Below are 16471 nucleotides of genomic sequence, written 5' to 3'. Positions count from 1 at the left end.
TCACAGTGCTGCTTCGTCTGTCCAGGAGCAGTCTCCCATTGTTTAGCACCTTCAATTCTTTTTGTCACTTTGGTTTGAATGGATTTTTTTTCTCCTTTGAACTATTTGATCTTTTCAGAGTTAATATATGTCATATTAACAAAGCTGGTTCAACAGTAACAGTAGTAAATATATTCTCAGAAAGCAGGATAACATTAGTACACTTCCATTTGCACAGCTATGCAGAGTAGCCATCATTCCTTTATCCATCTACTTCATATCTCTCTTTACTTTAATTATTGCTTTCTAAACTTTTGTTTTTGTTTTTCCTTAACATCTTCATTCAGATGGAATCCATGTAGCATTTTCTTCACCCAGTTTGGTTACTTTGAATTGTTTTTAGTATGTTCACATAGTTGTGCAAGTATTTCTGTTGTTTCAGCATTTCTACACAGTTCTTAGTAACGGCCCCTCTATCATTCCTGAACTTAGTAATTTTTTCTTTGTCTTCTTAAATATTTTTCAGTTTTGTTCTTTTCAGAATTTTTTGTAATTTTGTTAATTTTCTGCTTTTTCTATCATACATTTTATTAATTTAAATTTAATCTTGTTTGTTTGTTTGCTCCTAGGGATTGGGATAATCTTTTCTATAGTCATCCTAGGTAGAAAGTTAGGTTATCCACTGGAGATTTTCTTTTAACAGACCTAAACATTTATGTTAGAAATTTCTCAGTAGATATTGCTTTTTAACATCTTGTAATTTTGTTGTGGTTTATGTTTTTGTTTACATTCATCTCAGGGTCACTTTAATTCTAGAAATAGATAAATGTAATGAAACACATTTTTTTCTTCACACGGATGCCACTGAAGCTTAAAATGTAATCTGAGAATAAGACAGTTGTACAACAGGAATCAATTCTAGTCTCTTGAGGGTTGGGTGCATCTTCTATGACTGAATATGTGTTGGGGGCCTCATATCAGCTGGTGTGTGCTACCTGGTTGGTGATCCAGTGTCTGAGAGAGCTCAGGGTTCCAGGTTAATTAAGAGGTCCTTCTACAGGGTCACCCTCCTCCTCAGCTTCTTCCAGCTTTTACCTAATTCAACCACAGGGTCAGCAGCTTCTGACCTTTGGTTGGGTGCAAATATCTGCATTTAACTCTTTAAAGTGCTTGTTGGGTCTTTCTGGAAACAAGCTTCTTACACACTGCCTCTTGCAGCTTTCTTCCTTCCTAATCAAATATGAAAATAGTCACTGGGATGAGCTAGACACTGATCTTTCTGGCCAAAAGCAAAAGTGAAGGGAAAACTAGCAGTCCACTGGTTTTGGTGCTTTTTGTTAAGTCTTTCCATGGAAGTTATCAATAGGCCTCATTAGCCATCTAATGTTTCTTCTTGAAGCTTACCTCATGTTGATAACTTTTCTCTGCTAAGACACTTTTCTAAGGCTTCAGAGTCCTCCCCAGGTATGATGGCTGGACTGTACTCTATCAAAGTAGAGACCCAACACCTAGCACTCAGTAATGGTCACTCCCAAGCAGCTCCATCTTCACCTCAAAGTGCCTCCTAATCTTACTCTTTCTTTTTTTTTTTTTTTAAGATTTAATGTACATTTATTCTTAACACGTGGAACATATAGTATAAAGATTTCATACTGAATAAATTATATTCATTAAGCCAAAAAGGGGGAAAAAGGAATTTATATCAAGTTTTTAGCTACATTATTGAAATACAAATATGCAGATTTTATCACTGAAAAAAATCACAATTGTGTTTCTTCATCAGTTCTCCAACTGAATCTAGAATTTTTTCACACCTCAATTAGAAAGGAAACAAAACAAAACAAAAACCCAGAAAAAAATAAACTAAGTTGATTGGCTGCTAAGACAGCAAGAACTTTTTACAGAGACCTGTAGAGCATCGCACCAAAAGGGGCAAAGGGACGATGTCTGGTGTCTGGCAGGAGATTAAATAGTTGTGTCTCGCTTTGTGCAGGTCACCAAGCTAATCTTATTTTTGATTTTATTTTTACTTGACCAATTTTGGAGTATATTATTAAACTTCACGTTCTATTTTTCCAGATTTTCTGTTCATGATGATAATTCCATCACTGTGTCCAGAGAACATATACCCATTAACTCCTTAGGAATTTCTTATAGCCTCAGATATAAGCTGTCGTGGAGCATGCTCCTTAATCTTGTTCACTAGGGAAAATGTCTGCTCTTGCTGACTGGAATGCTGTATTGTGTTCTATGTAGCTGCTCAGGTCTTCATTCCCTCTGTAGTCTTCTGTTTTCTCCATCACTGGGAGCATTGAGGTCTCCTACTCTTTTGCTGGCCTCTCTCTCTTCGTTTCTGTTTTGTTTCGTATATTTGGAGATTCAACTGTTAGGTGCTTATATGTTTGGAAGCATCTTATAAATGACTTTTGGTCATTGTAAATATTCTCTGTTGTTTCTAGCAATAACTTTTCTCTCCCTGTTTGTCTGGTCTGGTGTGAGTGTGCAGCTGTCTCTGGATCACTGCTTACATGTTTGTCTCTTTCATCCTTTATTTCCAACATCCTGGTGTTTTAAGTATGATTTGCTTCATAAACAGCACATGGTTCTATCCGTTTTTTCCATTTTATGCCATTCCCTTTCTTTGAATTTGCCTCACTGTTTTCTCTTTAAGTTCAGGTATGCATTGTTGTAAATATTTAAATTATTATTCTTCAAATATGCATCAGGAGAATTGTACCTTGTCTTTGTGTCCTGTTATTGACTATGGCCTTTGGTAGTGTTTTTCCCCTGCAAATCTGTAGTTTACACTTAAGCAACCTGTTCAGAGATACTTTCAAACATTGCAGCTGTTTTCAGCAAACTTTGATCCAGTGATTTAAGCTTCTGTTATTAACTGAACAATATAAAAGCTTTGCCTAAATTTGGGGGAAAATCTGTCTACTCTCCACCTTATTTGAGTACACGGGTAAGATTTATTTCCTAGTGTTCTGACCCATATTATTTCTGCAAGCTAATAAAAACTGCTTTGTTGAATTATTGAGCTCAGGAAGGAAAGAACTGGGTTTTTATCAAGCCATGGTGCTCTGTTCTCCCTATCCCCTCCTTGCTTTCAGGCATCTAGAATAGTCAATAGCTTTCTAGCTACTTTCATTTTCATAATTTGTCATTTTGTTAAACATATCTCATTTTTAAAGATTAAAAACAAAAATAGGATAGTTTCCATCAAAACTGAAGCCTTGAATCTAGTTCTCAATTTCCTCTCAGCTCCTCTTGATCTACAGCACAGTGGCTTCAATGGCTTATTTTATCACTTGGTTTATGTCCTTCGCTGCTTTAGTTTCTTATGGGCTATGCTGTAAGAAATGAGTGCCAAAAAGGTAGAAAAGCGTAGTGTTGCCTGAGATCATGCTTGCTGGAGTTCTTTGTCTGGAATGTCCAAATGCCAATGCCTTTTTATTTTTATTATTTTTAAGAATCATTGGGGATCTCTATACTAAAAATTTTCCTGGCCAAGGACATTATAATTTCTAATTATTCTCTTGGAACCATGCCCCAAGCTTCTATACCATAGCTTCTGTAATCATTTCTCAGCTGGTTCCAGGAAACAACACTATATCCCCTTCTTCTCCCCAAAATACTATAATCCAAGAATATTTCAAGTTATAGAATTTTGCATATAACCCATGCAAAACCTTCTGTGGATGTTTAAATCATCTGAATTATTTATGATACCTACATATGATGTTAAGTGGTTTATAAATAGATGTTAGGCTATATTTCTTAAGGAACAAGACAAGGGATAAAAATCTGTGCATAGTCAGTACAGATAGATTTTGTTTTTTCTGAATTTTCCCATCCATGGTTAGCTAACAAGAGATGCAGTACTCATAGAACTCATAGATACAGAGGGGCAGATACTGTGTTTACTCTTTCTGTGCAGAGTACCTTCAGAACAGTTCAGGGAGACAGGCTGGCTGGCTTTTGAACATGAGTATACACACATGCATTAGCCTAGAGGAAAAGTGCTATTTGTTTTACCAACAGTGGGAATACAAACCACTGCTATGACATGTCACCATGGGCCTTAAGTCTAGGCATACATATTTTGCACCCTACTTTTAATAAGGGTTTGATCTCTCCTTTAATCCACTACCCAGCAGAGATAATGGAAATGAAAAGTTAATTGGATATGGAGGAAGTAGATAGACCTGTTCAGTAATAGTTCTTTGGAGGTGAGCTTGATCTTCTTGGGTAGCTTTTCAGTCCCATAGCAAACACCAAATATGACTCAGCAGCTACAGACCAGGTGTCTAAGGCAGGCAGACACCAGGCACAAGCCAGCAGCTACAGTCCAGTCCTTTCACCAGGCAGACAGCAGGCAGCTGTAGTTCAATCCTGAAGAAACCACCGTGCTCACCAACCGGCCTGAAGCAAGGCCACAGAAGCAGCAACTGCCACAGGAACCTCACTGAGCAGTTCTTTGGTGAGTTCCTCTCAATGTCAGGGTTATCACAGTTGAGCTCAACAATGTAAGGCGAACCAATACATGCATATCATATAGTGAAGAATAGCGAGACAGAGCAAACCAAACCAAGGCTCAGTGCTTGTCTCCCACTGTTTGTGGGGTCATTTATACTCGCCATCAAGTGTATGTTCTATATCCAAGCATCCTTTCACCTATGTGTACTACAGGAAAACATTCACTCACGTGTTTGCTTTATTCAGCAAGACATCCTTTGACCTGTGTGCCCTAGCGAAATGTCATTTGACATAACTGACTTTCCAGAGAACTAGAAATTGCCACTTCACTTAAGCATTCTTCTGGGAAAATAAGTTTACTATGTGGAAAAGGAAAATAATGCATTCCTCCTTAAACCTATGTTTCAGAACTCATTTGGCTCCTTTTTAGATCCACATGAGATAGTAATGTTTAGTAGATGGCCCAGGACCAGGACTGTGTTCTGGTAAACTGCAAAAGATAGACTACATCTTTAATATGCTAGCATCTGTTTAGGATTCAAATGAAGTCTGAGAGTAAAGTTAAAATTCCATTAAGTGTTCTGTTTATACACTTAAGAAAAGCATTCAAAAGTTTCTAATGCTGATTTTGTGCTTAAAGAATCACAGTCACCTTAAGATAAACTCTACATACTATTCCCACTTGATATTCTAGTCTTCACTGTAGGGTATTACTCATGCCTTTGGTGCCCAGCTTGGCTGGCCGCCTGAAATACTCACCTCTTATATTTTCACACACTTGAAGTGTACTTTCTATTCGAGGAAAACCTCAGAAACCTCACCTAACCATTCAACTTAATGTAGTGTCTTCAGTTACCTGGTGGTTGCTGGTACAGTCTGTGAATTCTACTGATCATTTGGTGTAAGATTCTTCCATTTTTACTGTCTGCTTATTAGAGTATATCTTACAAGAAAACAGATCTTGTATGTATTTTGTTCTTTGACCTACTACCTAAAACAGGTTTCTGTAGTAACAGGATGCCTATGATAAATGAATCACCATCATGAGTCTTTCCCACTAGGTCACCAAAGTTTCTGTATAAGTTCAGAATTAAACAAGAAGCCTAATTCAAAAATGGACAAAGGGCTTCGATAGACATTCAGATTACAAATAAATACATGAAAACATGCTCAACATTCTTAATCACTGGGGAAACCTAAAAACCACCGGGTACTGCTTCATAACTGTTAAGATGGGTCAGGAGGGGAATTACCATAATAGGAGGAGGAGTCACTTAAGGGATTCAGGTTGGAATGATGAAAAGACTCTGGAAATAGACGACATACTGACTGACTGGTCACACGACAGTCTGGATACATCTTATGTTCCTTACTGTCCAACTAAGACTTCAAAATGTCTATACCGTAAACTTCTGTGGATATGTGATCAATAGCTTCTATTTATATAAGAATATAAATATACTAAAGTACCATATTGTTTTAAAAGCTGCTGTTCATTGTTGATGGACACTTACTACTGAAATTTATAATCTTGCCAGTCTTAAATTTTACTCTGATTTAGAAACTATAGGTCAGAGTAGAGAGGCTAATATAAAAATCAAATATTCTACACTTGGGACTGTCAGAAAGCAGGAAACCAAAAGGCAGTTCAGGTCTTGAGGAACAGTAAAGAGGATGTCCTCATTATGGGCAGAATTGCACTTGAGAAAACAGTTACTATCCAACTAAGACTGGGTGAGCTTTGTTCACCTCTGGGTAATCAATGAAGAAATATTTAGCTGCCAGACAGTGGTAGCACGAGCCTTTTTATTACAAACACTCAGAAGACAGAGACAAGTGGATCTCAGAGTTTGAGGCCAGCCTGGTCTATAGAGTGAGTTCCAAGAGATCCACAGCTACAGAGAGAAACCCTATCTCAAAACGCCAAAAAAGAAAAGAAAGAGGTGTTTAGCCAGAAAGGAGAGCTATAATAGAATCTTCAATAAAAAGGAGAGTTCCATTCATAAGGAAAAGGTAGCATGAAGACTTCTACATGAGTATGCTTAAAGTTTCAAGATGAATTAAAAGTCACATTTTTGGTGTAAAGTTTATTTTGGGAACCATCCCAACAAGCACTCCTATTCAAGGGCTATATGGCTTGTGCCATAACTACTATTTTGATGGAAAAGTAAACTTGGACAATGGATAAACAAACATACATGGCTGTGACCCAAAACTTCATTTCCAAAACCAGGAGACAGACCATGTGCTAAGTGAAACATGCCAAACTATCCCTGTGTATTGTCTACATTTTACAACTTACAATTGCCTTGTGCGAGTTTTCAACCTCATTTCATTCTAGTTACTTCCCGGAAGCCAAGAGAAGACGAAAAGGATGGACAAGCATATAAATTCGTGTCCCGATCAGAGATGGAGGCAGATATTAAAGCTGGAAAGTATTTGGAGCATGGCGAATATGAAGGAAACCTATATGGAACCAAGATCGACTCTATTCTCGAAGTTGTCCAAACCGGACGGACTTGCATTTTGGATGTCAATCCACAAGTGAGTTGAGTGGATTCCAAAGCTGTTATTGCCTTTTTGTTTCCTGGGGAGTTTTTGTCTGTGTAGTAGGCTGTGGGAAGTGTGCTTTATCAAGGTAGAAATGTGACTTTTTCTCAACTCATTATGAGTTCATAACTAGATACATAAATAAATGTCAGACAACCAAGGCTTGGGTAAAAGCATGTAACTGAACCTGAAGAAGTGCAGTATGTACTTGATCAAGTAGCATCCAGTTGTTATATTGGGAAATGTTAAACTTAAAACCCAAGGGTATAAGATCAGAGCACGGTTAAACCATTCCCCTTCCACTGCGCAGACGCAGAACAGAGCATCCACTTCCCTCTCATTCATGGCTGTCTTGCTTGGCTTTCTCACCCTGTACATTCACCCAACTGCACATTTCTACTTAGAGAGGTGCGTATCTTTTTAGTCATTTCTGTATGGCTTAAGTACAAGTATGTAGAACAGAAGTTTCCTCTCTTTTTTTTAATTGTTTTTTTTTTACAGAGATGGAACAATTTTATGTAGATTCTTGAACTTTTATTAATTTTGCCCTTTGAGAGTTTCTTACATGTGAACAACGTATTCAACCTCCTCCCTTTCCTACACCTTCTTTTATCTCCCTCCCATCCCCATCAGCTTTCCCACCTCCTATTCCTACCAGTAGTGGCATTCCCAGATTCCTGACTTTTGGCTTAGTTTTACAACTCCTTTAGTTTAGCCAGGGCCATCTGTGTGAACATTGGATTAGAACTATTCACTAGAGCTCTGTGGGAGCACAATTAGAGACAATGACTCCCCTACTCCTGGAATCTATCAGTAGCAAATAATTTAGTGAGGCATGAGGTCCTGAGCCCTCCCACCCTGGCTGTGGATGAGCTCTTCCTGTGCAGACCCAGTCAGGTCCTCCACAGCTGTTGTTTTCGTAGCTGTAGTCGCTGTGTATTGCTCAGAAGATAGCACTTCAAAGCCCTTCCTGCTATCTTCTGGCCCTTACATGTCCTTTCTTCTGCAGTGTCCCCTGGACCTCAGAAGGGATGGTATATTAGGGGATGTTTAAGGCTGCATTGATCCGTCCATCCGTGACTTACTCTCAGCACCTAGTGTAGCCATGAGTCCTTCCGTATTCACCACTGTTCACTACAAAAGGCACTTCTCTGATCAAGGGCAAGAATAGTATTTATCAGTACAAACATAACTATTGAAAAGGCAGTTTGATAATGCGTTAATTTAGCTTTTTTATTACTGTTTCTTAAAATCTTGTCAGCTTTTCGATGAAGTCATTTTTGTTTGTAGGTGTTGCACGGTATTTGGTAGTCTGAATATTCAGTACTAAGAATTCTACAATTAACAGATTATGTATCAGCATCACTAAATTTTATACCTTTAAGAGGAAAAAAAGAGCAATAACACTTGATTTTACAACAAAATAAATGGGTTGGTGTTTTAGAGAAGTGCTGTGTGGAGTTAGGACAGGGAGCCCAGGCAGGAAATTATGTCCTTAACCTTATGAAGAGACAGATATACTTCAGTTCATAACTGAGGACCAGCACACTCCACATTCTAACATTATATAAACTGGTTTATAATTACTCTTTGCACAGGCACTGAAAGTGTTGAGGACCTCTGAATTCATGCCTTATGTGGTATTTATTGCTGCTCCAGAGCTAGAGACCTTGCGTGCCATGCACAAGGCTGTGGTGGATGCAGGAATCACCACCAAGCTTTTGACGGTAGGGTGCTATTTTTCCTTTTCTCTTGAGTATGCTTAATCCCACCTAATCATGCTGAGGAAGTCACCGCTCTATGTAAAAGTACTACAATATGAAAATTCACTTACAGCATGTTTAGGATTGTGAACAATATTGGTTTTTTAATCCTTTTGTTCCTTAATTTAAAACAGAAACAATTTTTGTTTATAAAATGAAAAGAATCAGTGCTGGAATATGTACACTCCAGTCTTCCCTTCTACCCTGTATATTTCTTGCTTCCTTCTTTCTCAATGTAACTGTCATTTACTCAGAGTCTTCTAATCACTCTGTCTAAAGTTGATCTTTTAAAAGTCTTTGTTCCTAAGTATGCTTTCTTCTAAAGTACCTACAAGTTGCAAATAGTGTATTTGTTCTTCATCTGTCTTTTCTACCAAAAAGCAGGAGCCCTTTGTGTTTTATTCTTATCTACTGATTCAGAAACTTTGCAAACATTAGTAGGATCCCAGTTTATCCTTGTAGAATTCATGTGAAGGAAGGTACAGTGGGGTGTATGAAAAGCTTACGTGCTCCACTCCTGTGTTGTTCCAAACATTTAGTAGTACTTGATTCGATACAAACAACAGTCTCACAGAAATAAAGCTAAAGTCTATGGGTGTGTGTTTTGGCACAGCTTAGAGTCTTCAGATCACACTATTATGATTCTTTCTAAGTGACAGGGAGCAAACTGGCTTTGAGTTGACAGCCAGTACAAGTGGGGATCCAGGATTTAGACAGGCCATAGAAGATATATAGAAGTTAGCTGGAAATCAACTTGTCTTGTCTTAGGCTCACCTTAATAGTGTTAGGAATTTCACTCTACTGCCAGCAAATCAGAATGCTCAGGATACTCATCAGCCATGGAAGTAGATGGGAAGATTGCCGCAGGAACAGACACCTGGTAATACCTCCTTCAGCACTGTATAGTATAGATTTTTAAGAACTGGCATCTAAGTTCCAACAAATATCCAACCCCCTCATTTCTTAACTCACTTTAGATCTGAACAAGTGAGTATTGATTACCATGCAAACTTCTCTTTTTTAAACTTCACAGGACTCAGACTTGAAGAAAACAGTGGATGAAAGTGCCCGGATTCAGAGAGCATACAACCACTACTTTGATTTGATCATCGTAAATGACAATCTAGACAAAGCCTTTGAGAAACTACAAACTGCCATTGAGAAACTGAGGATGGAGCCACAGTGGGTCCCAATTAGCTGGGTGTACTGATGATTCAATAAGGTTAACAGTTAAATAAAACTTTAAAACAGTGACTCAACAAGTAAACCTTCTGCTGGGAGAGCACATGCGGAGGTAGAGGCGTCTGCTGCATCTAGGCATTTTTATTGTGTAGATTGAAATAACAGTGCACTAGGTGGAATTTTTATATATTTGTGGTTTGGAAGGTATACTAATATATAATTTCTCTTAATTTTTCTAACTTTTTATGGATAAAACCTTTCTATTCATACCACATAAGGAAATGCGTTGAAGCATTTTGTAAATTTGATTTAATGCCCTTACCCTTTTCATCAAAGGAGTTTTCAGATCATTCTCTCCAACACTGATCTCACATTTTCACTGTGATAATGATACTTGAAATAGTTTTGTAATGCTGTCATTCTTGTAAGTGGTTAGTGAAGGGTCAGTTATTCTCTTGTTAGACAAAAACAGTAGTTATTGACCTTCATCAAACTCCTTACAGAAGCAGAATTTAAATATCAGTGCTATAGCTAGTTCACTACTATATTAATCTATCTGTTCAGGGCCACCTCTTATTCCAGAGTATGGCTGCTCATTCTTATTTGTACAGCTAAATGAGCTCCCGACCCCCTCTCTCTAGTGACTACGATGAAGAGCAATAGCTTGCACTCTCTATGGGATTATTCTTTTTGTTTGTCGCAGTGATGTGCTGATGCTGACTGATGTTGCATGTCAGTTCTGGAAGCTTGGGTGGAAGCATGGTCATGTACACGGGGAGTGCCTTATCCTGCAAAGTGACTCAACTGAGAGAACGTTCACTTATTTTCAAATACAAAATTTCAAACCTATTACTTCAGTTTGGTTTTTTAAGAATAGTCAGCAAAAATATGCCTCTGCAAATGTTTGTGATATTTAAAGATGTCTCTAAGCTGCAAGCTGTTTGTTAATCATCAGATGTGATTTCTGAGACAGGAAGTAATTTGTTAGAGTATTTGTTCTCTGTTTCATCAAAAAACAAGTCTATTGAACAGTTTACAAGATTTGGAAATAATTGCCAGCTATTCATATATACACACACCTAACATTCTTTATGTAATATATACTAAATAATAGTATATACTCTTCAGATTTCTGTTAAAAAGTATACATTTTTCTTAAGATTAGGAACCATGTCCTTTAGCTGCAGACACAGTGTACTGATTCCCATGTTCACCGTGGTTGATACCCTCCTCTAGGATTCTTGAATGGTACATGTTCTTCCATAAACATTGACACTTAGTGATGCAGCTCATCACTGAACTAGTTAACCTTAGTTTATATTGCTGCCAGCTTTTCACAGAAGAGTCATACTTTAAAAGTTTGGTGCTTAAATATAAATGAGTGTCTTTGGTGACAGGCTCTAGACACCTGACTTCTGATTTTGGCTTTCCCCTCGTCAGACTTCTACATCCATCTACATGAAGCAATATTATACATTTCATAATAAAACACCTAAGTTACCATATTGTTAATAATTTGTAATCTGCAGAATTCTAATTCTAATTTTAATTCTAGAATTTCATAGCCAAAATATAAATTATTTTTCTTTTTTTGGAAAGATTGTTATAAAATGGATCATACACTTACTAATCTTGTAAACTACATGTATTTGTTAAAATTTATGGATTCTCAAAGCAACATGAGTCAGAGCACAATATTTACATGACTCCTTGTAACTTAGTGTTTCAACACACTGTAATGTAAGTATGGAGAGAAAGTTCAGTTGTGTGCTCTCAGGAAATGTGCTGTATCCCCCGGAGTACCTTCATGCTGTCTCATGAAGCCTTTCTAAGCTGTCTTGGGAAAATGATGTCAGCAGAGCAGTCTATCCACACAATATTTCTACCATCTGGGTCCAACAGAAACAATACTTACATATGTTAAATATAAAAATGCATAATGTCTGGAGTATCATCTGTACTTAACATTGTTTCTGTTATAACTGGTACTCGTGATTCATCAACATAACCACATTAGGTTTCTCCTAATGGAGATGATATGATAGTTTGACTTACAATAGTATAGATGCCATTATTAAGAAAATACAACTGTTTCTCAGTGAAAAATCACCAAATTTGAAACTCAAGTTCCCATCTGAGTCTATAGAAACCATCATGCCTCACATGAAGAGTCTTCCTAGGTAATGTTAACTAGGAAATTTATACTTCTCTCATGGGAAGTCTCTAACATAACAGATCATTTATAATTGCTTTACTGAAAATGAAAGGACACAATGGTGTTTATTAATTGGTAATAGGTAAAAAATATATACACACATGCATGTGCTTTGGGAAGACATGTGTACCATAAGTATACTAAAAGATGAGTGTCCACATTCATCATGCAGGGTATGGTTATTTCTTTATAACTAATGGTTACGTGTATTTTTTTTTCAAATGTGCAAATGCCTGTAGAAATGATGTCTCTGAACAAGTCTTTAACCTCAGCCAATGGACTATACTTAATGTCCTACAGTAGAATTTTCATCTTCATTATCACAGTGATTTTACTCTACAGTCTCTATTTCTTTCTTTCTTTCTTTCTTTTTTTTTTTGTTAATATCCAGTGTCAAATACAGCAAAAGTGTTTGTTTTGTCTGACTTGATACAATCGCTGACCATAGCTTTCTGAATCATCATAAACCAAATAGGACTAAACCTGAGATTCTAGAGTCTGGTAATTTATAAAAAGTTGTAAAACACATCCTATAAAATGACAAAGTTAAAACTTATTTAGAAAATAGCTCAAGATAGCAGTAAGATCCAGTAGCAGGAATTTTTTATGACCAGGTACTAATCTGGCCAAAGTGCTGATCAGATGGCCAGGCCAGGCCTAGTAATACAGGCAGCTAGGAGGCTGAAGTAGGAGGGGTGCAGGCCGGGATTCAGCCTGGGTGACAGACAAGGGCCCAGCGCTATGATTGGTAGAGTACGTACCTAACACGAGTGATATCCCAGCAACGTAAAAAATGGTCCTAACTTCAAAACAGTACTTATATATATAAAATCATGATTCAGTGATTGAAGTTAATTGTCAAGGCCACCAAATTAGTTATATAATTATTTTAAACAGTTAAACTGAAAATGTAAAAAGTTTGAAACAGTCCTCCATTTTACAGAATTACAGGGTTGAGGGTCCTACCTCCATAGTAACTAATCTTTATACTAAATAAGAAAAAGGCAATTCTGAAAATGTACATAAATAGTTCATTCTGTAAAAACATGTATATATCCATATACACACACAAAGCTGTGTGTATAATACGTAACATTCTTCCAAAATTCATGACTAATAAAGTTAGATTTGCCCACGTTACAGCTAGTGTACTAAGATCTTTACTTTCAGATTCATAGAGATTCTGGCCCTATATGAGGTTCTCTTAAAAGGCTTTGGCTCCATCTTGGAGCTGACATACAATATTTCTGAATAATTCATTTATTAGAGAAACTAAGCTCAGAAAATTGTCATTTATTATTAGAATTTAATTTTTCTTTAGATAAAACAAGTTTTTGGTGGTTTTTTTTTTTTTTTTTTTTTTTGCATGGAGGCCTCTTGGGAAATATTTAAACTTTCCAGTGAGATTGTGCTACGGTTTAGACTTAAATATTACAGTGCCTGCTCTCCTCTTGTTCCAAGAAATTTTCTGTGAGAATTCTTACTACATCTGTAATGTATTTGGAATTCTTGGGAGAAATTTAGTATTTTAAATAATGAGATTATTGTATATAACTGAATATACACAGATGTTTTTAAGAATACATTTGATGGAAAATTCAGCATCATATTGGTCTTTTTGTAAGTATATGTGATACACATGAAGAAGATAATTCTCTAGTTTTTTAAGGTAAGGTTATTTTTAAATTGTATTTTTATTTTAAACTTTTAAAGTTATATTCTTTTAAAAATACTTGTCATATTTCCATCTTGTTACTTTGAATCCTAGAGTGACTTTTGAAAAATGCAAAGAATCACACATCCTTAGTGAACTAAAAAAACAAAAAAGAGAGAGAGACTGTCCAGGTGCTGGTGGCACATGCACTTGGGAGTAAGAGGCAGGTGGAGCTCTGTGAGTTCAAGGCCAGCCTGGTCTACAGATTGAGTTCTGGGGTAGCCAGAACTGTTATACAGAGAAAGCTTGTCTTTGGAGGGGAAAAGTGAGAGAATGATGCTCTTTTCTAAGGGAAGCACAATTGGTTTGTACCATTTAGGCATAAGACACAAGAATGTCTTCAAAATAATCTCATGTGATAAAAGTAAAAATAGTTGTACTGCTTCTGGTGACTAAGATGCTACTTCTGCCTGTGATTTTGATAACATTTTATCTCCCTTTACATTCTACATATTAAGTAGGGCTAAGGTTATACTTGTCTTCATTTTAAACTCTAAGGAGTAACTGATTGTGCTGTGATAATGAGACTTTGAGACTACTTATTAAATGTGTTCTCTTACCTGAGGTTGCTTCTCCTTCAGTCCCTGTAAAGTCCTCATTCTGAGGTGAAATAGCAGATGGTGAACTGCTGAGGAATCCATCCCCAGGGTTAAGAGAGCCCCTGATGTAGCTGCAGTCTGGAAGACAATCTGGTCTGCCTTTCAGTGGTCCCAATCCAGGAGTCCCATTAGAGTCCTGTTCCAAGTTCCTTGTTAGTCAGGCCATTCACTAAGGGGAAGCAGTTGAAATCCTCTGGCATACTTACATCAGAGTAGACTGATCTTAACACTCTGAAGCTAAAGTTGACACAGCGGCCTGGACTTTACCCATAGTGCGAAGCTTCGTATGCATCTTTATCATCATTAAAAAATACCGTGAGATCCAATAAGTGCACCCCAAAACCTAGAAAATACCTCTTCCTCTTTCTGATTGCTTACTGGCTTGTGGCTAGTGACCTGTGCTGGGATAACAAGCAGAGTCAGGACACAGGTCAGAATGGCCAATTTTTTCATACTTTGTTTTTAACACATCAGTAGTTAAGATAAATGCCACTTATAACTTGGAAGCTGAATATTTCTCATATATAAAGCTGCGGCTCTTTAATAAGTACTCTTACTACCATAGAGCAAAGATGTTTTGGGTCTTAAACCCAGGGCTTTGCATATGCAGAGCATACTCCATTACTGAGCAGTAGTCCAGTTTTCATTTCAAAACTCAGAAATAGTTGTCTTTATTGTAACTGAGCCAATGGCAAGCCACAAATAGTCAATATGTAAATATGATAGGCCATACCTCAAATCTGACTCTCCTCCTGCACTAGTCACAGTGGCCTGAGAACTTGGAGGAAACATAAAGCTAGTAAGAGGAAAGAAAGCACAGGAAACTATTCAGCTGAGGGGGTGGGACCTAGAGGCTGAGCACGTTGCCAGCCTGCAGTACACATGGTCCTAGCACAAGCCAGCACCTCAGAAACAAAATGTAGGGTTAGGCCTATCTATTCCATGTGTGCTGCCATCCTTAGCTCTGCTTCAGGTCCTGGCCACAGAGCCGGCCGGGGCCGGGAGTGCAGCTGGGACATTTATACAGCAAAGATGACAGCGTTGATCTGTCGGTCAGTTATTACCCAGTCATCTTGCCCACTTTGCAGAATTATGCTTTACCTCATAAAAGGACAGAAACTTAATGGCAGATCAGGGCGATTTGATGGCTTTCACCCTGTACCACTCCCTTGAGCCACCTTAGCGACTAGTATTCTGATATGGGAAAAGGCTTAGTGGCTACTCAGTCCTGGTAAACAGGTTCAGTCTTCAACTTCAGTTGTGTTTGAAGAACAAACTTTTCCTGTAGTTCCTAACAAGCCTGCTGAGCACACAGCTTATTCTCAAGTTCTGTGGAGGCATTGCTCCTGTAGCTAAGTCCTGCTTTGTGTAACTTAATGTCTACTAAGCAAGTTTATTAGTAAATCCTTTATAACATTAATGCTGTTTCATGGTTCTCTTACATCAGCTCACACACATCTGAACATGAAATCCAAATTTCACTGTCATCTTAAAAGAACTGATGCCGGCCCTCCTGATTTCTTACAAAAGAATGAACACTAGTTAAAGTTGCAGTTGCTGTAATGAAACACCATGACCAAAGCAACGTGGTAATGGAAGAGTTTATTTGACTCACATTGACAGTTCATCATCAGCCAGGATAAGAACTCAAACAGGGCAGGAATCTGAAGGCAAGAGCGGATGCAGAGGCCCTGGAGGAGTGCTCCGCACTGGCTTGATTACATGGCTTGCTCAGCCTGCTTTCTTTTAAAAACAAGGACTGCCAGCCTGGGGATAACAGCCCATAAAGAGCTGTTCCTCCCCAATCAATCAATAACTAAGAAACTGCTCTACAGGCTTGCCTACTACCCAGTCTTACAGAGGCATTTTCTTAATTGAGGTTCCCTCCTCAGATGTCTGTGTCAAGTTGACATAAAATTAGTGAGCACAATGTTCAGCAACAAAATGAGAACTTCTGCAAGTTCCTTTGAATTGTCAGAGCTCACAAGGA

The 16471-nt window shown here is 37.7% G+C and overlaps 1 protein-coding gene across 5 annotated transcripts in view; it reads left to right on the top strand.

The window, feature by feature from the left end:
- PALS2 (protein associated with LIN7 2, MAGUK p55 family member) overlaps positions 1-14408 on the top strand; it is a 79650-nt gene extending 65242 nt beyond the window's left edge. For all 5 annotated transcript variants that reach the window (XM_080932460.1, XM_080932459.1, XM_080932463.1 and 2 more), the window contains exons 11-13: positions 6800-7002; positions 8607-8735; positions 9805-14408. In XM_080932460.1, the coding sequence (XP_080788586.1) occupies positions 6800-7002; positions 8607-8735; positions 9805-9981 (509 nt within the window). In that variant the 3' untranslated portion in view covers positions 9982-14408. The remainder of the gene's footprint in view (positions 1-6799; positions 7003-8606; positions 8736-9804) is intronic.
- The last annotated feature ends 2063 nt before the right edge of the window (positions 14409-16471 follow it).

Source organism: Micromys minutus, assembly GCF_963924665.1.
Source record: "Micromys minutus genome assembly, chromosome: 18".
NCBI classification, from domain to species: Eukaryota; Metazoa; Chordata; class Mammalia; order Rodentia; family Muridae; genus Micromys; species Micromys minutus.
The sequence above is the reverse complement of the archived record's forward strand: the minus strand, read 5'-3'. Positions and strand labels throughout refer to the sequence as shown.